The 21815-nt window shown below is 36.6% G+C and overlaps 1 protein-coding gene across 5 annotated transcripts in view; it reads right to left on the bottom strand.

The window, feature by feature from the left end:
- myripa (myosin VIIA and Rab interacting protein a) overlaps positions 1 to 21815 on the bottom strand; it is a 28213-nt gene that overhangs the window by 3198 nt on the left and 3200 nt on the right. For 3 of the 5 annotated variants that reach the window (XM_051881673.1, XM_051881664.1, XM_051881684.1), the window contains 10 exons: positions 12928 to 13149; positions 9590 to 9726; positions 7752 to 7832; positions 7490 to 7587; positions 7325 to 7405; positions 6389 to 6502; positions 6066 to 6237; positions 5346 to 5911; positions 2153 to 3577; positions 1143 to 1202 (listed from right to left, as the gene is read on the bottom strand). In XM_051881673.1, coding sequence (XP_051737633.1) covers positions 1143 to 1202; positions 2153 to 3577; positions 5346 to 5911; positions 6066 to 6237; positions 6389 to 6502; positions 7325 to 7405; positions 7490 to 7587; positions 7752 to 7832; positions 9590 to 9726; positions 12928 to 13149 — 2956 coding nt within the window. Of the gene's footprint in view, positions 1 to 492; positions 717 to 1142; positions 1203 to 2152; positions 3578 to 5345; positions 5912 to 6065; positions 6238 to 6388; positions 6503 to 7324; positions 7406 to 7489; positions 7588 to 7751; positions 7833 to 9589; positions 9727 to 12927; positions 13150 to 21815 lie in introns of all 5 variants that reach the window. The other 2 variants (XR_007927824.1, XM_051881693.1) reach the window with 2 other exon arrangements.

Raw genomic sequence — 21815 nt, 5'->3', positions numbered from 1 at the left:
ACATAAAAAATAATTATGAGAAAAAAAGTCTAGATTAAGATAAAAAGTATAAGATATAAAAGACCGAATATAACATAATTATGACAAACTTTGACTTTTTGTCATAACTATGACCATCTCATAATTTCAGCTTAGTATGTCATAATTTCAACTTTGTATCACACAAGTATGACTTAGTTTTTCATAATTTTGACATTTTCGTTTTTATGTCATAATTATGATTTACCAAACCATTTTTTTTTCCTTATCTGGCAGAAATGAGCCTCCATACTTAGGCCTAGTCCACACGTAAACTGGTATTTTTATGAACATTTTTATAGTTTTTCCTCCTTTTTTAGATTTTTTTTTTTTTTTTTTAAATCGCGTCCACATGAAAACACAAAAACACGCTATGAAGCGTTGTTAAGAGCATGCCAAACCAACAGGTGGCGATATAACCCTAACCGTAAAGCCAGGTCGGCCAATCAGAAGCCTGGAAAAAAAGATAATTACCTGTTCTGGTTCCAACGTCAGAAGCCAAAATCTCTGGTTTCACCGTCTAACACTGTTACCGGAGTTTCTAAAAATCTTCACCCTGGCAGGAGTTTTCAAAAATGTTCGGTTTCATTGACAGGATACTGCGTTTGCGTGTGGACGACCGGCCAAACTGCATAGAAAAAGCTTCGGTTTTGAAAATACCTGTGTTTGTGTGGACAGGGCCTTATACACATTGTGTTCTGTAGGTTATAATGAAAGAATCTATTAGTATGCAGAACTAGAGTTGAAAACAAATCCGCCATTTTGAGTGGCAATGAGCAGATTTAAACACCTCTGATTGGGTTAATTTAATCAACCAACATATCTGTGAATTTGTTATAATGCTGCAAAAACACCTTGGAAATATAAACTTTTCACCCAACTTGAATCCACATTTTTTTCCGTGGCAGCTGTAATCCTAATCACAATTATTTATTAATTAATTGTGCAGGCCTAATAGAATGTAAAATACGTACAATATAAATGTAATACACAGTGAGACAAGAGTCAGACAGCAGATGAAAACGTAAAGAAAAGAGAGTAAGGGACATGTACAATAGCTTAGTAAATTATGAGTGCATAAATGAGAGCATATGCTGTTCATATTAGCATATTACAGTCTTCACCTGCTGTAGTATATTGGAGATAAAATGTAGGTTTTTCTCTTTGTCCAGCATGTGAGCATCCTAATAAATTTCAAAAAGAGGCAGAAGACATAGAATGAAATAAGAAATGAGAAGAGCTTCAGAGATTAATTAGCAGATTAATTAAAGCATGTTAGATGCAAGCAGGTTACTGCAGCCTACAGCGATTAATGTAGTATAGTTAAAGTCAGGGGTGCACATAACTTTTTTGGTCTGTTTCTCAAGGGAGCACCTGGAGATGCTGCTTGGTACTTAAACTTTATGCAACACTCTGATCCTACAAGTTGTCGTCATCACTTTCCTCCTGACTGCTCTCCTCACTATCTTCTTTGCTCTCAAACATGTTAGATGATGATGATGTTTTGTTTTTATTTTATTAACATTAATGACACAGACAACAGCAGGAATATTAGGCTGCCGTCACTTTAAGACCAAATGCGTGGACAGAATATACTGACACACATCCGGTTTCTTTCTCAACCATTCACTTATGACATAACAGAGAGAATACTTGCCGAGACGGGTATTTTGACAAAATTTTGTGTATGTGTCCGTTCAAGTGCAAATAAATGTGAAAGAAGAATTAATTTGGTGTTCGAGCGCTGTCTGAAAGCCTCTCTCTCTCTCTCTGGGTGCGCGCGCTTCAGGTGTGTGAGGCGCGCGAATGCCGATTTTCAACTCTTCTTCCGCGTTTAAAATCATGTGAATGTGTAAATCGCGAGATGCAAGACAAAACACATCCAAATGATAAACTTTCACATTATGATGGTTAAACTTAGCAGTTAATCCGCGAATCACGTGCATGATCGTACGGATCAACTGTGATCCGTTGCACCCCTAATAATTAATGAACACACTTATCATCATGATTGCTATCTATCGATATTGCTATCTCAAAAGTGCTTCCCTCCACGTTTTCTGGTACGCATCATTTATTTTTACCAGGCATGCGCACCAGTTATGTGCACCCCTGGTTATAGTATAGTTGTTACCTTGTAGATCTCCTCTGGTGACAGATACTCCTCCTGACCAGATGGGGCACTGTGCTTGTCCCTCTGCTCCCTCATTTCAACCAAGTCACCGTGACCGTTGCCATCGTTCCTTTGAACGCTCCCTTCTGATGATTTGATGCATTGTTTGTCTTCTGACTCCTCAGTATCTTCAGTGCTGTTCTTTAGTGCCACAACTTCATTGATTTTGCCCTTTTCCTTCATTTCTTTTTCCTGAACCTTCTTCGATTCTCCACCAACAAAGCATCTCTCAAATGTTTTCTCTTCATCCATGTCCTGTTCAGTTACATTCTCCTTCTCTTTTATCATCTCTAGTTTCTCTCCCTCTGTGTCTAAAACTACCCCCTCACTAGTGTAAGCTTCTATGTGTTCTTCCATATCATCCAAAGCCTTCGCTACAGTATCGATGATCCTATCAAATTCCATTTTTCCATCTTCACTTACAAATCTACTCAAAGCCAGTTCACAGGATAAGGCCTCTCCCTGCTCCTCAATATGATCAACCATCTCTGTATTCTCAGATCTGCTCTGCTGACCTTCAACCACATTTCCACCATCTTTTATTTCTGCTTTTCTCTCTTTAGTCTGAACATCTCTCTTGTTCTTTGTCTCCTCACTTCTCTCACTAGCGATCTCATATTGTGCATCGGTCTCAGCAAATGTATGTTTTTGGCTCCCAAAGCTCATTTCTTCTGACATTTGTGTCTCCTTCTTGTTCTTTTGCCTTTTCTCTGATCTCTCTTCTTCTGCTTTTTCAACCATCTTCTCTAGATGATTTTGTGTTGTATTATCACGTTGTATCATTTTGTTTCCATCTGTTCTGTCATTTACCACCAGCATCTCAGTTCTCAACCTGTCCAGTTCATCTTCAGTGGAGGAAAGTAGTGTCTCACTGACCTGACTGGTCAACTCTCTGAGTTTGGAAGTCAGATCATCTTGTTTCAACATGTCAGCTCTCATTAATTGATTTGTGGCTTCAATTTCATCAGATTTTTCTTTTACAGCCTTAATCTTCAATAAAGCATCTCCCATAACTTCATCTCCCACATTTGCTTTTGTTTCACCGTCATCATCCCACATTTGATACTCCAACCGGTCCAATTCATCCTCTGTGGAGGAAAGTTGTGTTTCTCTGACTTGACTGGTCAGCTCTTTCAGTTTGGAAGTCAACTGCTGATCTAAAGATTCAACCACACCATGGGCTCTATGATTCGAATTGCTGGGAGAATTGAGATCAGATCCAAATGGATCAGGGGTCACAGCTCCAGAGCTCAAGATGTCAGGGGTAGCAGTGTCTGAAGTGTCGGCTTCCAGAGCATGATCACTTGGTCTTTTTCCATGCAAGGCTGAGTCTTGTTTCACATGACGACTCTTCACCAGAGAATCTGAGAGTTGGCCATTAGAATCCTGCCAATAAAGAATCATAGTCATGAAATATCATGATGTAATGCATATGAGCAATGTGTTGAAACAAGTTTCAGTTGTTAACATTTTAAAGTGTTTAAAATCATTTTTTGACTTTTTTATGTCAGGTGGTACAACCAAATAGTTGTATGCATATACTGTAGTTGTACCACCTGACATGGAAAGTGCACCAACCTACACATACTTGAAATGAGCAGTTTTTACCAGTATTTGAGAGATCTACAAACCTTTTTACTCTGCCACACGGATCAGTTGGGGTTCTCTGGATGATGCATTATCAAGTTTACTGTTATTACCTTGTCAATTCATAATAAAAGTGCCATGATTGCAGTTGTGCCACCCTGACATTTGAGAATATACAGATTGCTGGACAAAAGTTTTTAAATTATCTCTACAGCTTTAAAACTACTGATATTTATATGATTTGTTTATATGAAAGGTTTCAAACCTAAAATGATGCCATAGTATTTAGTTTTTAATTTTTTATTATTAAGACACCATTTTAAATAGTTTTCTTAGTTTGTTCATTTGTTCGGACAGTTGCACCACCTGACATATTGCACGTCAAGTCATTGACCCAATTGTGACAATGGAGGAGACAGAACGAGCAAGAAAGACTGTAGAAAAAGAGATGGCTGAGAGACATTACGAAAGAGAAAAGCTCAAAAGAATATCACTGGAAAATTAAGGGTTATGATCAGGAAGGAGCTTTAGGACCCGCGTTAATATTAGAAAACCTTTTCAGCGCTTGAGAGAGCTAAGCGGGGAGGCCTGGAAAGAGACGCGGAGGCTGCTTTGATTGCGCTCCATACGTGAGTAACATTGGTTTTGAATGTCATTGATTGTCTAGAGATGCTGTGCTGTTGGCAACTAACAACGAACACTTGTTTGTATTTACTCTTGTGTATTATGTTCATTTTTTGTGCTTACTTGTCATTCGTTGTCAATTGCTACTCAAAACTAGCCCAATCGCATTTCAGGGGGGTCCCCCAGTAAAAATCGCATTCCGGGGGGTAAAATCTGCATTTTTGGCGGGGTTCCCCTGGTAAAATTCGCATTCCAGGGGCTAAATATAATGTATTTGGGGTCACTTCAACCCACGGACATGAAAAACAACCCGCGGTAACAGTGTTAAAGTAGCCCAATTACGCTGAAATACCTCTTGGTAACACTGGTTCGAGACCGACTCGGAGCAGGGTGGTTAGGATTGGAGGGTGAGCTTTGGAGGAGGAGCGAGGGGTGTGTTTGTTTGGGTTGATTTCAAATATCAACAATGTTCAGCTACAACTTTGAGAAATAACATACCCCACCATCAAAAAAACAATATTCATTTTATTCTGCTTTCTATAGGCTGGTCAGAAATCATGAAATTAATTGCAAATTTTTGATTATTGTATTCTACTGACAGTTTTTAATAGAAAGAAATTATATTTATTATTTATTTTATAGGTTCATAAATTTTATATTAGATTAGTAGTGGGTATACTTTGTGAACTGAGTACAAATTTGTTTTTGTTTGGTTTTTTTTCCAGAAGATATTATTTGTATTGATATTTGTTTTGGTTCAGTACCAATCATTTAATTTTGGAAACAACACAGTATAAATGGGTCTTTATATTTGGAAATATACAGCTGTCTTTATATGTTAGGAAAGGGATCATTATTTGGGTGTACTTGGCATCTAAAGGTTTAAATACCCCTGCTCTAATTCAAAGCCAATACATGTTGTACAACAAACAGTCATTCTCACCGATATAGCCAAAGACAAAACCGACTGTCCTTTCCACTCTGCCTCCTCTCTCTTATTTTTCCTCCTTCGTCGTGACCTCTTGACCCTGCTGTCCTCTAGGCCATCCTCACTGCTTTCAGCCCCTCCTTGGTTGAAATTAACATCCCCGAGGTTCGAGCGGCGGGCGAATGAGGGTCGCCTGTGTTCTAGTGACACTTTCCTCTTCAGGAAGGGCAGCAGAGTTTTGTGGGGCATCGGTGCATCCTGTCCTGAGGAGTTCTCAGTGTCAGCATTCAAGGTGTGTTGTGCTTGTGCATCCAAAGGCAAGGTTGACTGTCGGCTGTAGGATTCTGGGTAATTCGACTGCTTATTGGCAGACAATTTACGACGAAACTCTACCAGTGCAGCGCCCCAGCCCCCATTCGCTTCAGGCTCTGTTTCGGAGCCCATTTCATCATAAGCTGACACCACGCCAGACTCCCTTTCTAGGACGCTGTAGACCAGACTTTTGCGCTTAGTTAAAAGGCCCGGTCGAGAGAGTAGGTTGCTCTGATAAGCAATCCAGTTCCCATCAGGACTCTGTAACACTGAAGACATATACACAGCATTTAGACAAAGTATATAAATGGAGGTGGTCAACAGTTTCAACAAGTATAAAATGTTTTTAAAATCTCTCTGTTATAAGCAAGAAGAGTTAATTAACTGATTAAGAATTATATGGATTTAAGTCAAAGATCTAACTGGAATTGTCCAGTCGGTCAACACTCCTCCAGCTAGGCATGGCCTGGACAGGCATCGTTTCTTCTTTCTTCATTTCCAGAGCATGACTTTTAGAGGCTGAAGGTCTTGACTCAGTGTTAGCATGCTGGTCTGTTTTCTCATCAGTCACAACAGAGAGAGCTGAGCGAGACCTCTGAGGAGAGAGGAGACGTTTTATTCAGGAAACATCGAAGCAAAAGAGCAATACAAAAGCATTACAGAGTCATTGCATTCAATGGTGATTCTCAAAAGTGGCCAAAATTGCAAGCGATTTTGTCTTTGAAAGAAATAAAAAGCCAGTGTACCGAGAGACAAGCATCGAAGGCACTCTGGATTTGATCAGGAGAGGTCTCAACAATGTTCTGGTCCAGATTACACCCAGACTGCACCTCAGAGGGATCCATCCTCCGGTGGACAATCTGTTGTTTAAATATTACAATATAATCAGTTTATGCAAACATTTTAAATACTGATAAATAATAATAACAATCATTTCAAATGTATATAATAATTAAAATGATAAATAGTATGTTTATAGTCAACATGTCTTTTTGATGTCAAATCAAGAGTGTGAATATATACAGATATCCAGATCTTGATACGTTCTGATTAACGGATAATTTAAAATTATGCATTTTAAAAGTATTGAAATAATTAAATAAAAATAAATAAAACATAATTGTGCCTTTATGTTATATACATACTTTATGTGTAAAATACATGTAAAATAATAGGTAAAAGGCTTTATTTGATCAAAAATACAGTAAAAACTGTGATAGTGTGAAATATTATTATAATTTGAAATAACTGATAACTAGTTTAATATATTTTAAAATGTATTCCTGTGTTGGCAAAGCTGAATTTTCAGCATCATTACTCCAGTCTTCAGTGTCACATGATCCTTCAGAAATCATTCTGATATACTGATTCGCTGCTCAAGAAGCAATTCTTATTATTATCAATGCTGAAAACAGTTGTGCTGCTTAATATTTTTGTGGAAACCATGGTACTTTTTTCAGGATTATCTGACTAATGGAAAGTTCAAAAGAACAGCACTTATTTTAAATATAATCCTAACATATAAATGTCTTTACTGTCACTTTTGATCGTCACGTCCTTGCTGAAGTATTCATTTCTAAAAAGTAAAAATTTCTAAAACTTACTTTATCACTGCACACTGAATTGTGGACAATGTAAAACTCTACCTTCATGAAAGGTCACTGCTGATGTGTGTTACTCACTTTCTGTACTATGGTTTTGGCCAATTCCTCTATCAGCTCTCCTCTGTTCTCTCGCAGATAATGAGCTTCGTTCTGCTTCTCCTACAAAATAAAATTGCCATGTCAAACTCACTGAGTAGCAAGAATCAACGAATGAATGAATAACCTTGTATGGGAAAGTCTTACTTGACTGTCAGTCTGGCTCTCAGCCTTAGCAATGGCTTCATCTATGGCCTCTTCTGCCACCCGCATTGCCACACTAATAGTCTCAGCCATGCTGTGCTCTGGAGAAAGACAATAATTAAAGCCTTTATAAATAGAAAATTGCTGCTTTGTACTTATGCCATATAGTTGCAGTGAAGTGTTTTCAAATGTTCACTGAATGAAACTAATAAAATATGATATAACAAACCATACATATCTAAATAGGATATATTTGATCACAAACCTTTACTTTGCTTGTAGAATGTGGAGTCGCTCTCATACACACTACTTTCATTGCAGACGCTCTCCTCATTGGTGCTGCCCTCTGTTGGTGCAAAAAAAAATATTAAAGATCATTTCATCGATCTTTAATAAAATAGAACACCCACAAAATAAAATCGGTCAGTTTCTAGTTTTTCCATTAGTGAACTACTATTCTCAATACTGATAAGCTAGGACAAAAGTGGAATATAGAGATTGGCTCAATATGAAAAGGGAAAGATTAAGTACAACACATTTCTGTTGTTCTTGTTCTTGTTGTTGTTGACAAGCGGTTCCTGAGAGATTCGACAGCACTTCTTCCAGCTCTGACACATGATTTAATAGCAGTGTGGACAGGTTTCTCTCTCTCTGACAGACACTGTCTCAGTCTCAGAGAGCTGTCGGATGACAAATCATTTGACGGGTAACTACTGACATATCAATATGGACTCATCTTCACATAGAGCTCTGTAAAGAGCCGGTGAAGGTCAAACTGCCTATGAAGCCCCCATCTACCACTCTGTGAAAAACACCTGCCCTTTACATTTGAGCCAGTGTTTACGCCTACACTCTACCGAGGAGAGCAAATCAAAGTAATGTTATAAATCTAGCTTTTTCTATGAGATAAAGCTGAAGACTGATGTTGCAGCTTAAAAACCTATCCTATAATGCCATAAGCTTATTGCTCCATTCTTAGCACTTGTCCGACATTAAACTCAAACAGATTATCTTTCTAGCTTTTCTCTGCATCAAATTACCAAGGCTTGACCACACAGAGTTTTGTGGCTGAAGCTCTTTATTTTTCATTGTCAATGTAATGCTTTTTTCTCTCCTCCACAGGGAGCTATTCTTCCTCAGAGGTTACAGGGGTCTGCTGAGGTGACAAACAACCACAGTCATGGTCATCCATTGTTAATGTGCCATTGGCCTTGCTTTTAACTGCCTTTCTCCTTATGGAGAAGACATTCTTCGTTCACAGACCACAGCAAAACTGAAACGGAGGCTGAGCACAGATCATAACTCTTTGTGCCCACAAACACAAGCTAAGGAGCTTTGAGCTGGTTTGGAGAAGGAAAATAATCTTTTTTTACACTTCTAAACAAGGGTGTACTGTAGTATATTTCTGGCTATTAGTTGCTGTACTTTCACAGTATATTTTGCAGTAGAACAGATGGACAGATGGATGGATGAACGGGCCTAATATAGTATTATTAAAATAATAGTCAAGTTAGTTTCATCCATTTTTAAATAAACTAAATCAATGTTTATTTTCTGATGAATTTAATTTCTGTCCACCACTACATTTTTTAGTTTAGGAAAGTGATTAAATGATCTGTTAATGTAAATAGTAAGTACTAAGTAATTATATGCATATATACATTTTATTTGATATTTGACTGTTAGGAATACAAGAGGGCAGGGATCCATCAGGTCATATCAAACTGCACAGTGACCTTTCCTCCGTAAACAGGAATAATTCTCATAAATCCTGCAGCTGCTAAATCGGACATAGAGGAGGTAAGTCAGACCACAGGATCCCTGCCTGCTCTATCCTTAACTCTTATAAATATGTGCTAAATACATGCATACACATGCAAACATAAACAGTGTAAAAGACAGTGCTAGAGCTTGAAGGACAATCCAAAACTGAAATATCCACTGGATGCAGATGACATTTGAAATGGAGAAACTCCTACAGCTAAAGCTCTTTTAACTCCAAAAATGTAGCAAATATCTACCAAAATACATTATAAAATGTCATAGTGTGAAAACATCCTTTATTTTAAAGGAAGGTCATACAAAAGTCCAGATGGCGAGTACCTGTAGGCTCTGCTAACACTCCACGCTCGGCCGCATGCCTCCTGTAGAGGTTCTTTAACACTTTGGCACTGCCAAACCTTTTAAAACGCCTTCTCACATTATTGTAGAACCATTCCAGAGATTGGGTATTCAGTAGCCTGAAAATACACGAACAAGGCCACATTATGATGCTTATACAAGAGCATTCCTGAGATTTTGTTTACTTTACACCGATTAAAACCTTTGACAACATAAGTACAGTATGTTATGATTATGCAGAGTATGACATTTGTCCTATAATCATAGAAACAAGGTCCTATAATCAACAGAAATGTCAGAGTAGACAGCCAAACGCACTTTTGACCATGCCTGGGAACATATAAGATTGTTGTTTAGTTGGTATACAGTAAGAAATGCTGTTAAAAAGGCAAGGAGAAAATAAGGGAGAATTTACTAGACAAAAAATAAAAAAAAAAAATTGCTTACTGCTTCAGTTAATATTTTTTTTGTACACTAAAAGCAAGAAAATCAGAAGAATCTTTATTCTTATGGTCCAGGGACAAAGGCAAAATTGTGTATCAATCAACAAATTTGGATAACACTTTACAATAAGGTTCATTAGTTAAACATTAGTTAATGTATTAACTAACATGAACTAACCATGAGCAATACATTTGTTACTGTATTTACTAATCTTCGTTAATGTTAGTTAATGAAAATACAGTTGTTCATTGTTTGTTCATGTTAGTTCACAGTGCACTAACTAATGTTAACAAGATTTTAATAATGTATTAGTAAATGTTGAAATTAACATTAACAAAGATTAATAAATGCTGTATAAGTGCAGTTCATTATTACTTTATGTTAACTAATGTAGTTAACTAATGTTAAATAATGAACCTTATTGTAAAGTGTTACCCAATTTTGTTTGCAATATTACACTGACAACCATGTTTTTATAAAGTTTTTTCTTAATATGAGGGGTTGGTTAAAACAACACAGCTGTTTTCATGTTTAAAATAGCATTCTGTGTCCTTTCACCCCCTGAGGACAAATGATATTTTTCCCCATAGAAAAGTAAGAGGCATTTTATTCTGCTCATGGAAATGACATGCATTTATTTAATTGATTAGACAAAAGAAGCATCATATACTGTATATAGATAACTAGGTTACTGCATAATCTACATACCTGTTTGTCTATAAACATAGCAAAAATGTTTTATTTTTATTTTTGTATGTTTTAATACACTGATATTTGAAATGAAAACTGGAATAAGCATCAGGTTTATTACATGACAACAGAGGAGATAAATCTAGAGTGGATGTGTATAGTATAAACATTCAATTCCACTGATGGATGTAATCTCTGTTCAAGTGTGAGTGTGTATGTATAGATAGGAAAGAGAAGAAATAATCCTTTTAATAATAATAAATAAAAATGATATTTTGTATAGAACTGAAAGACTTTTGTAGGACAAAAGCTTGTAAAGCTCTTGGGTTTCATTAAAAATGTCACACCACTATGGATTCACATCACATAGAAACACCATAAAAAGACAGAAAGTCACCAGTAAAAACTCAGCCTCCACAAAATCAATTTAAAACTAAACTGTAGGAATGTACTGTATTTGTCCTTCAGAGCGCATATAAGAAGCACAAAAATATTTCTGTCTTTGAGTAGTATTGTGACCTACAGCACTCTGTGACATTTACAAAGGCCTTTGACTGCATATCATGTCATATTTGTTTTATACATAATTATTTTGATGACTGTAGAAGAGTGAACAATGTTGTCTGAACCCTCAATGAAAGTGCCCTATTATAAACAGTTCTTGCCTTTTATTAAACCATGAGTATAAACACACCCGGGTCAATGACGTGACGGGTAATTATTTTGTCCAAAAGCCTTAATAATTATAAAAAACTAAGATTTGACATCCAAAGTATGTAAGGTAGTACAACTAGATCTCTTTCTCTCTAGAAATCCAAAAGGTTTTAATTATATTTTGCTACATATAAAGGTATTTTAAAGTGTCAAAAGGTCATTCGGTTTAAGCACCCAAAGGCCAATACAGCCATTTCATTTCTGATTAAAATATCTTAAAATGTAATAAATGTATATATTTTTTATTTTGGCATGATTTTATAACATCATATATCAACATAGTGCAAAATGGTATTAGAATTATGTGTAGAAGTCGTTGCTTTGTTATGAGAAAGAACGTCCGGAAAAATGAATTTCATTGATGTCATTCGGAGTAACCAATATAAAGGGACCATTTTGGATCAAGTCATGTGGTCAATATCATGTGACAGGATGTGACATCATTCAGACACCTGCAAAGGACCACATGGCCCTGAAGCAAAGTAACTAATTATATTTTAACTATTTGAAAAATTCATGTTTTCACTTGCTCATACACATGTACGCAATAATTGATTATAAAAACCACATAATCTCATTGTTAACACTTAATAAAACTTCAAAATTAATTATATATCCATTATATTTTTTTTACACTTTTAAAAACCTTATTCGTCAATGACCCACCCACAGACGCTCAATATGATTTGACATACGAGAGTCACAACTCACATGAACAGAAACGCGTGCACATTTTCACATTAAAACTGTCCATTCACAGAACCAGTCCTGAACCCTTCAACATGTTGTTTTAGTTGTTTCAGTGGAAAAGAGCTCTTTTCAATTCCAATAGATTTAGTTTAGATTGATTTAAAATAACTGTGCACTGTACTACATCATGTAAATTAACTGATTTTAAATGCATAAAAAAAAACACTTCTTTTTTTACCAAACCTATATACTGTATAAGGAAAACAGATTTCAGTCTTCAGTGTTTTCTAGGAATACACAAACATCAATTATATACTATATTGTCTAAATATTAAAAATAAAAATAAAATCAGCTTAATTACAGTAAATGTTACAACAGAATTTAGGCATCACAACATTATAATATACTGTATAAAAATGTATATTTATTTTTAGATTTGCTAAAGATTATATTCAGCTGTGTTATTAGATAGTGCTTTTAAAGATTCACTTTAAGTGAGCATTAGATGATGGCAAAGGTAATATAAATGTAAAAATACTGTAGAAATGAGCATGCACAATTAAATATCCAATACTGACTGATAATAAAATAAAATAAAAAACTCTAATATCAACCAATAACCAATACGCTTCACATTCATCAACAGTTTTTTAACCCCTGATACCAACCACTAACACAAGCATCATTAGCCTTTAACCTGCAGGTGTTTTCTCCCCCGACGGAGCTTCCTCTCACTCTGTCTCCGAACCACAACAGCTCTTGTTAGCACAGCAAAACTGACCTGGTCTTCTGGCAGGCGGAGCACAGCCAGCCTTTGTCCTTCTTATTGTAGGTGCAGCATCCCTTGCAGACGTTGTAGCAACAGTCCAAGCAGGAACGCTTGGAGTTGAGCAGGAAGGTGAAGGGAGAACAGCAGCGGATGCAGCAGCGCTCATTAAACCTGTGCTGCCGTGACAGCAGAACAGACCGACTGCCCTCCTCAACCAGCGCCTTCTTCATTTCACTGGAGAGAGAGAGAGAGAGGGAGAGAGAGAGAGAGAGAGAGAGAGAGAGAGAGAGTATAAAAAAGAAAAAAACATATGTGATATAAAGTATGTGACTCTATAAAAATGATACATAATCTGATGTATATTTGTCTGAGTTTTAGAAGGATGCATTAAAAACCATTCATAATTAATCTCTATGTAAGGCAGGCTGTAGTGCCCTATAAGTGGATCATGTTCACATGGCATCTGCGTGTTGACAGATGTACTGCATTTGCCCTTCAACGTCTTAAATCTGTCTGGATTTCCAGCCGTACTGCAGCCTCCAGAGATGAGAGCAATTCTGCAAAATTGCTCTGACATTTAGCGAAAAGACAAGAGACCTAACACTATTTAACAGAACACTATTTGCAACCAGCACACACACACACTTTGTTTGAATTAGGTCCATTAGATTTATGTTGCTCAATTAAACTGATGTGCCTTTAGGATATGAATGAATAGTTTAGTTTATGATTAACAAGTCAGAATTGTAGGGTTCATGCTAAGAAGGTGCATCAATTTTTGGTCAAGATCTTGTATTGACAATGCAAGAGGTGAGCACTCTGTAAAGTCTCCTCCAGCACATCCCAAAGACTTTCAATGAATTTAGGGTCTGGACTCAGAGCCAATTCATGTGTGAAAATGATTCTTCATGCTCCCTCCCAATCATTCTTTAACAATTTGAGCCTGATGAATCTTGACATTTTCATCCTGGAATATGGCCATGATGTCTTTCTACATGTCATTGTTTAAGAAATAAAACACACTACATCAATTCATGTCGTTCTACACCCGTAGAATCAGTGGTTCGGATCACGTAAATGAAGCCTCATTTACTGAAATCACGTGACTTTGGCATTCCGAACCACTGATTCGAAACAAAAGATTCATAAACCTTTGAAGCAGGGTTTTGAAATCACTAGATATTGTTGAAAAGTCGTTATTCAGTTTTTTTTGGCGCACAAAAAGTATTCTTGTCGCTTTATAATATTAAGGTAGAGCCACTGTACTCACATGAACTGTTTCAAATATGTCTTTAGTAGCTTTCTGGATCTTGAGAGGTTATTTTCATTTTTGGGTGAACTAACCCTATCTATTTAAATCCAAACCAGTGTTTTTGTTTGTTTGTTTGTTTGATTTATTTATTTATTTTTTGACTAGGCAGTATATTAATTTGAAGTTTATTAAAGTGTTGTCTAACAGCAATATCACACTGGCCTGAATATCATCATGACTGCATGGCTGGTCTGAATATCATCAGAATACAGAAAAAAGTAATACAAAATAAACTGCAATATTAATTGTCAACTTTTATGAATATTGTTCATTTTTATTGACCTTATTCATCTGTATATTAAAGACATAAGTGAACGAAAGTGAATGGTTTTAAAAATGGAATTAAAAAATAAATATTGAAATTTAAAGGGTTAGTATACCCAAAAATGAAAATTCTGTCATTTATTACTTACCCTCATGGCGTTCCACACCCGTAAGACCTTCGTTAATCTTCGGAACACAAATTGAGATGTTTTTGTTTAAATCCGATGGCTCCGTGAGGCCTTCATAGGGAGCAATGACATTTCCTCTCTCAAGATCCATAAAGGTACTAAAAACATATTTAAATCAGTTCATATAAGTACAGTGGTTCAATATTAATATTATAAAACAACGAGAATATTTTTGGTGCGCCAAAAAAAAACAAAATAACGACTTATATAGTGATGGCCAATTTCAAAACACTGCTTCAGAAAGCTTCGAAGCATCATGAATCAGTGTATCGAATCCGCAGTTCGGAGCGCCAAAGTCACGTGATTTCAGCAGTCTGGCGGTTTGACACGCGATCTGAATCATGATTCGACACGCAGATTCATAACGCTCCGAATCTTCCTGAAGCAGTGTTTTGAAATCGGCCATCACTAAATAAGTCGTTATTTTGTTTCTTTTTGGCGCACCAAAATTATTCTCGTCGCTTTATAATATTAATATTGAACCACTGTACTCACATGAACTGATTTAAATATGTTTTTAGTACCTTTATGGATCTTGAGAGAGGAAATGTCATTGCTCCCTATGTAGGCCTCACGGAGCCATCGGATTTAAACAAAAATATATTAATCTGTGTTCCGAAGATCAACGAAGGTCTTACGGGTGTAAAACGGCACGAGGGTGAGTAATTAATGACAGAATTTTCATTTTTGGGTGAACTAACCCTTTAAATCATTTTAAATAATGTGTCATCATATATCACATACTATTCTAAAAGCAAACATATGACTCATAGAGAGAGGAGCTGGCAGGAGGAGTAGAGGGATGAAAAACTAGAAAGGAAGAATTTGTATTGAAAACCTCTGCTTGAGGTGTGGCATTTGCTTTGTCTCTCTAAACAATGCCAAAAGAAAATCATTTCGAATGATTAGAGCCACAGCATGAACGGATCGGCTCCAGTGAATACTGAGAGAGGGGAACTGAGGATAATCTCAGCAGATTAAAAACAGACAGACAGGAAAGAAAAAAATGGAAAAGAAAGAAAACAAAAGGCTGTAATGACATGATATATATGCGGGGATAATATTTTACAGTGATACTAGTCTTGAGACTATGGGCTTGACACATTTATAACTGCATTTTTGAATGTATCTGTGCTCAATAGTTTTGAGAAAAATTTGTGACAAAACCTCCCTTTGAGGACATATTGTGCATGCATATGCTTGTAAAAAACAACTCTTGCACTAAATCCAAGATGCATGTACTTTGTAGATTAATCTCTAAATGTGACATTCAGACCCTACAGATACAGACTAGAGATTACAAACAGCTTTCCACCAGTTTGTCTGGACTCAATCAGTGGCAAGATGAATTTAAAGTAAAGTAAATTATCATGTACTGTGATGATACCCCATCAGGGGTCTTCCCACAGAACTTATAATTGGATACTCAGCAGGCCATTTCCACCGTGTTCTCAGAAACATGGTCTGTTGTTTACAAAGCAAACCATTGGCAAAGAACAGCAGAGGTGTCCTGTGCCAGTAGGTGCAGATCCAAGGGAAGGTCTACTAAGTGACCCATGCCAGATAGCCAGACTGGGCGCAGGTGCGATGAACAGGGGGGAAACTGAAGCCAATATTTTATACTAAGTCATCTGACAGAGCAGTATCTATTATGAATGACAGGTTATATAGATACAATATGCAACTGCAGTACAAAATCATGATTATCACCTGTTTTTCCCATGACTGTTACACCGTGTCCTAACTACATGCAACGCGACACCACAACATGCGATAAAAGGTATCTTTACCATGTTAATCAGTGTTTTTGTCCTAACTAGCTGCGACAATTCTATTGTAGAAGCGGTTTCTATTTTTCTGCGACGTCGCGCTGAAGCAACAACACAAAGTACTGTATGGCAATGATAATCTCATGCACTGCTTATGTGCTTTATTTATTGTTAAAACCATCTAATGTGAGTTTGAATATCATTTTGTGTTCTCAGCTTTGTAGCAATACTGAAAGTAACCATGGATAATTCACCTCAGATCGTGAAAATAAATAAATGGGCACAAGAACGTTCAAACTGTCAACTCATTGTGAACAAACAAGTGTATTCTATAACAAAGATTGTTTCAGTCATTAAGTATGTAATTTAAATAATGTTTAAATGGTGTAATATTTATGAATTTGATTATGTACTCATCCATTTCATTGTGACTGCCGTGCGCTTCCCAAGAGAGCCCGCCCTCACGCTCTTCTGACTGGCTGTGATTTTTGATTGATTTTGTCGCATCTTGTAGTTGCGTCGCATCTGGTGTGGACAGACAAACTGCTTGTTGCTGGAATTTTATCGCATCGCGTTTAGGACACGGTGTTACACTACACAGTATTTATCCACATTTCACAGCGTCATTTGTAAAGTTTTGAATGCACACTTGTACAATATACTCAACACCATAATGGTTATTGAACAATATGACAGATATTAGATATTTTATATTTTTTTCCTATTTTTACATTTAGATTAAGTGACCATTAGATGATGGCAAAGGTAAGGTTATTGTTTAAAATGCTATTAATCTTTATCAAATCTCATCCATTTTTCATACTGTACATTATATTGTTGTGATGCCTAAATTAACTTGTAGCATTTAAATAGACTTTAGTGTTTTATTTCAAATTTATTTAGACAGGCCATTTATCTTTTTCTTTTTTTTTCTTTTTTGCCACAACATGAAAATCATTATGCAACATTAAAATGTATTTTGTTATTTTGTTTGTTTGTTTTGCAAAGGCTATTCTGAGATTACTATTCAAATTGAAATGTATAAACTTTTACAAAATAAAATGCATTTTACTTATAGACTACATTTATTTGTAATTAAGTTTAACAGTTTAATAAGTTTTTATTTGTAATTAATCTCATAAAAGGCATGAAGATTTAGAGCTTCTCTGTACACACACAGAATCAATCTCAAAGAGCCAAATCTACTGCTGTGTTATGCAGCGCAAAGACTCCAGCAATGTAGCAATTACATGTCCTATTCCTGGAACATCAGTATTAACACAGATCAGCAGTGGTATTGCAACACAGTAATGCATAGCAGTCGGTAAAATAAGATGTGGTGCTGGGAATGGCTCACTTCAGAGCAATGCAAGAAAACATGTACTAACAGTCATGGCTTTAGTATGCATTACATAATAAATGGATCAGCATGTAATTAAATAAATTGTCTTGTCATAATTGTTTGTACGGTCTTAGATCAAAATGACCCACTGAATAGTGTCCTACAAGCCAATGCCTGCCCAGAAACACTATGTTCTGTGTGCAGTTCCATGACATTTCCTCTTCATGTAATGGATTAACAGTTTCCTCACAAAAATGTCAGAATCTGCCATCTGTTTGAAATCTTTGATTTAATGAAATGGAAAATCATGGATGAGTGCATGGATAAATGAAGGACCCTATGGTCTCTCTCTAGATGGTTTCCAAAAGCTGATTTAGATCAGTGGTTCCCAACCAGGGCTTTGCGTACCCCAGATGCTATTTAAGTAGGTCCAGAGGGGTTTTACAAAGTATATAAAATAGATATAAAATAAAAAATTATGAAGAAGATATGATACAGTACATGATACACACTTTCCAATACAGCTACATTGCCGACTCATTCATTTCCATCCTTCGCTCTAAAAAATGCTGGGTTAAAAATGGACAAACCCAGCGATTGGGTTGTTTTGACCCAGCTGTTAGGTTAAATGTCTGACCCAACCTGCTGGGCAGTTTTATTTAACTCAACTATTGTATAAAAATGACTATATTGCTCACTTAAAATGGTTTGCTCGCATTTAGTTTCCAGGTTTATATGTATATATGTATGTATTTCAAATCAAATACTTTCCTACAAGAGGGAAATCATGTTGCGTAGTCTCTCTTTGTGCATTTTCCTTCCCCTACTCAGAGGCTCTTCTCTAATAATCTTGTTTTTGTGCTCTTCCATTTTCTGATAACTCACTCAGTCCTGTTTGAAATTCAGAGATGCTCACCAGGTGTCAGAGAGGATATTGAAAAGCTAGATGCATGCAGGCAGAACACACTTGGGAGAAGAAAAAAAATGCTGTCTGCATTAAAAGAGATGGTTTAAGGTTTTGTGTAATTGTGGGTCTTAAGAAATAGCTGTTTTCTTCAAATAAAAACTATATTAAATTGATTTGAACTTCAAAAGCATTTACAAAAAATACCTGACTATCAATATGGTATAGGGTCGTATGGTACCGTACAGATATAACAGTGTAAGCTAACCAATCCCAATACTCTTAATTGGATAAATAAAATCCTGTTTCCTGGAGTTCTGAAAGAACTGATGCATACTGTATTTAACATTATATCACAGAGGATCTGTGTACACCTGGTGTTAACATCGATCTCAAGCAACCCAAATACAAGTGGACAGATCTTCACGCTGCCATTAACACGCATCTCAAATGTCTCCTGTGAGCACTTGTGATCAGATTGAGAGAATAGTGTTTTTGTGACTACATAAAATACTGTCAGTGTGTTTCTGCTTTTCTTATCTAAACTGCCTAAAAGCATGAAATCAACTACACTAAGGCATTGTTTGTTTTTGGGTTTTTTTCCAAATTAATTTTTTGTGCCATTATTCCTACTTCCTGTTCCAGCAAACAAACATTTCCAACAGAGTGAGAGATTAGTGCATCCAGAGTTCTTGTCTGCAGGTCAGATAAAATCATAGTGCCAAACAAAGTCATTAACCAAAGTGTTTTTATCGCCCTGAAGTACAGTGATAAGTAATGTGCTTCTCTGGGCCAATGTGCCATACTTTTTTTGAAAGAAAGACAAAACAATGGGGGGCAGAGGGGAAGAGAGAAGGTCAAACAGAGATTACAGGCTAAATACATTAAACACACTAAATAAAGATAATGGGTTATGTTCCGTCCTTTAAAAAGAGTTAAAAGTAAGGTTCTGTATAGTCTCGCGTAGCCAGACCTTCAGACTGACGGCAGAAGGTCTGGACTCCATAGCAGCTTTTGTTGGCCAAGGACCGCCCAGAGGACATCTGACTGACATGTAAAGCAACCAATCACAGTTCGAGTCATGTTTAGGGGCATGAAAATGGAACGTCAATGTCCCTACAATAACAGACTTTGTGTAAAACTCTTTGACATATTTTAAAGAGTCTATGCTGTGAACTTTACTTACTTCACATACTTTTGAAAATCCAGCATTTACTTGATTCTGATAAGCAATCTTCCATGAGGGGGTTTGGCGTCATGGCATCTTTAGCTGTGTTTCCACCGAAATTACCCAGAACAATTTGTCCCAGGAACTTTTCCACCAGACCTGTTGCTGTCTAAGTTTCCATCGCAGTCTAAAGTACGGTGAAGATTAGGCACTTAGTCCGGTGATGTAGGACTGCGCACGACTTTCCAGTTCCTGCTGGATTTCGTCCTCCGTATATGAACCTCATCGTCGGTTCATCGGTCGTATTTTTTAAACTTTGAATGGCAAACAACTCTTACTGCACGCACAAAAACAGACTTTTAAAAATGGTGGTTGAAATAAAATGCTGCGTAGAGTCAACCAATCAAAATGCAGCGTGAACTCAACCAATCAGCATGTTCAGTGCCCAAGTCCCACCCCCTAAAGTTCCTGAACTTTAAAAAAGTACTACATCGTGAGCAGGGACTTTCTGAGGGGAAAATTTTTACCCGGAACTTCATTTAGACCCTGGTCCCTGCGGTCAAACACACAGAGTACCACTCCAAAGTCCCTAGTTCCTGGGGAAAGTTCCTGTGGTGGAATCGTGGCTTTTGTTTACAGGTGGACCATTAAAGAATGCAACACACACGTTTCCCAGAAATCCTATAGAATTCAACCAATCAGATGACGACTTCGAAATTCCTGAAGTATTTCCAATTTTGTGTGCCATATGCATCAGACTTTCAGCCAACGGTCCGTGGGCGTGGTGTCTGAGGCTGAGATTAGGTTCAGTAAGACCATTAGGTAAGTATGCTACCTGTTTCTTACAATTACGTGCTGGGACGTGCACCAAGTTCATCTTTAAACAGAGAGGCCCTGTGTCCTAATATGCCTATTTCATACTATAGTATATAGTAGGCATAAAAAGCCAAGCACTATGTCTGAATTCACAGCACTCATAAAACAGCAGGCGAAAAGTACCCAGATGACCTACTACTTCTGGTGAGATTCTGAAGTGAGCATCCACTGACACTTTACTATCCCATGAGGCCACAGGAGAGGATTTGTGAACAGCAGTGAAGTGACGCAACTGGCCCCGTAGGTAACATGACAGTGACAACAGGGTGGATGTAGTATGTCTGAATTTCATTCATACTACATTCATACTATATAGAACATACTTTTTTTAATGGTTTTAATCCAAATGTTCTACCTACTATTACAGTATGTGATTTCAGACGTAGCAAGGGTCTGCAAATACTGGTGAAGGTATAAATATTGGGTAACACTTTATAATAATGTTATATATTTATAGTAATGTAAGCTGGTCTGTATTTAAAAGCACAAACATGCAAGTATGCTAAAGCAGTATTTCTAAGAAACATACTTTTTTTTGTTTTCAAGTGAATGAAACGAAAGAGTCAAGTTCCGGCGGAAGGGTGACCTTTGACCCGACGTATGACGTACAGTATGACGGAGGCGTAAGCTTAGGTGAGAACTGTCAAACGCAGGAGTGAAGTCATTTGTAAATCATTAACATACCACTAATTAACTAATAATAATTAATAATTTATGACCATATAGTCATGTTTTGTAAATGTTTAGTTCATGGTTAACTAATATGTTATAAATGACTTGTAACTAAATTAACAAAACATTCATAAAATGTTAGCGTATGACTTATTAATCATTTATGAATGTATAGTCATGTTTTGTAAATGATTAGTTATAATCATAACTTATAAATGGCTTATAACTGAACATTATTATAAAGTGACACCAAATATGGGTCTCATATGACCAAGACACAACCTGAATCTGTCTCTCCTGATTGATAAACCTTCATACTGTATCTGTATCTGTATCTGTAGGTCAGAATCAGATTCCTTAAAGGCTGAAATCGTATTCATGGTGGGCTCAGGAAAGTGAGTCACG

This window comes from Ctenopharyngodon idella, chromosome 2 (assembly GCF_019924925.1).
Source record: "Ctenopharyngodon idella isolate HZGC_01 chromosome 2, HZGC01, whole genome shotgun sequence".
Lineage (NCBI taxonomy): Eukaryota > Metazoa > Chordata > Actinopteri > Cypriniformes > Xenocyprididae > Ctenopharyngodon > Ctenopharyngodon idella.
The sequence above is the reverse complement of the archived record's forward strand: the minus strand, read 5'-3'. Positions and strand labels throughout refer to the sequence as shown.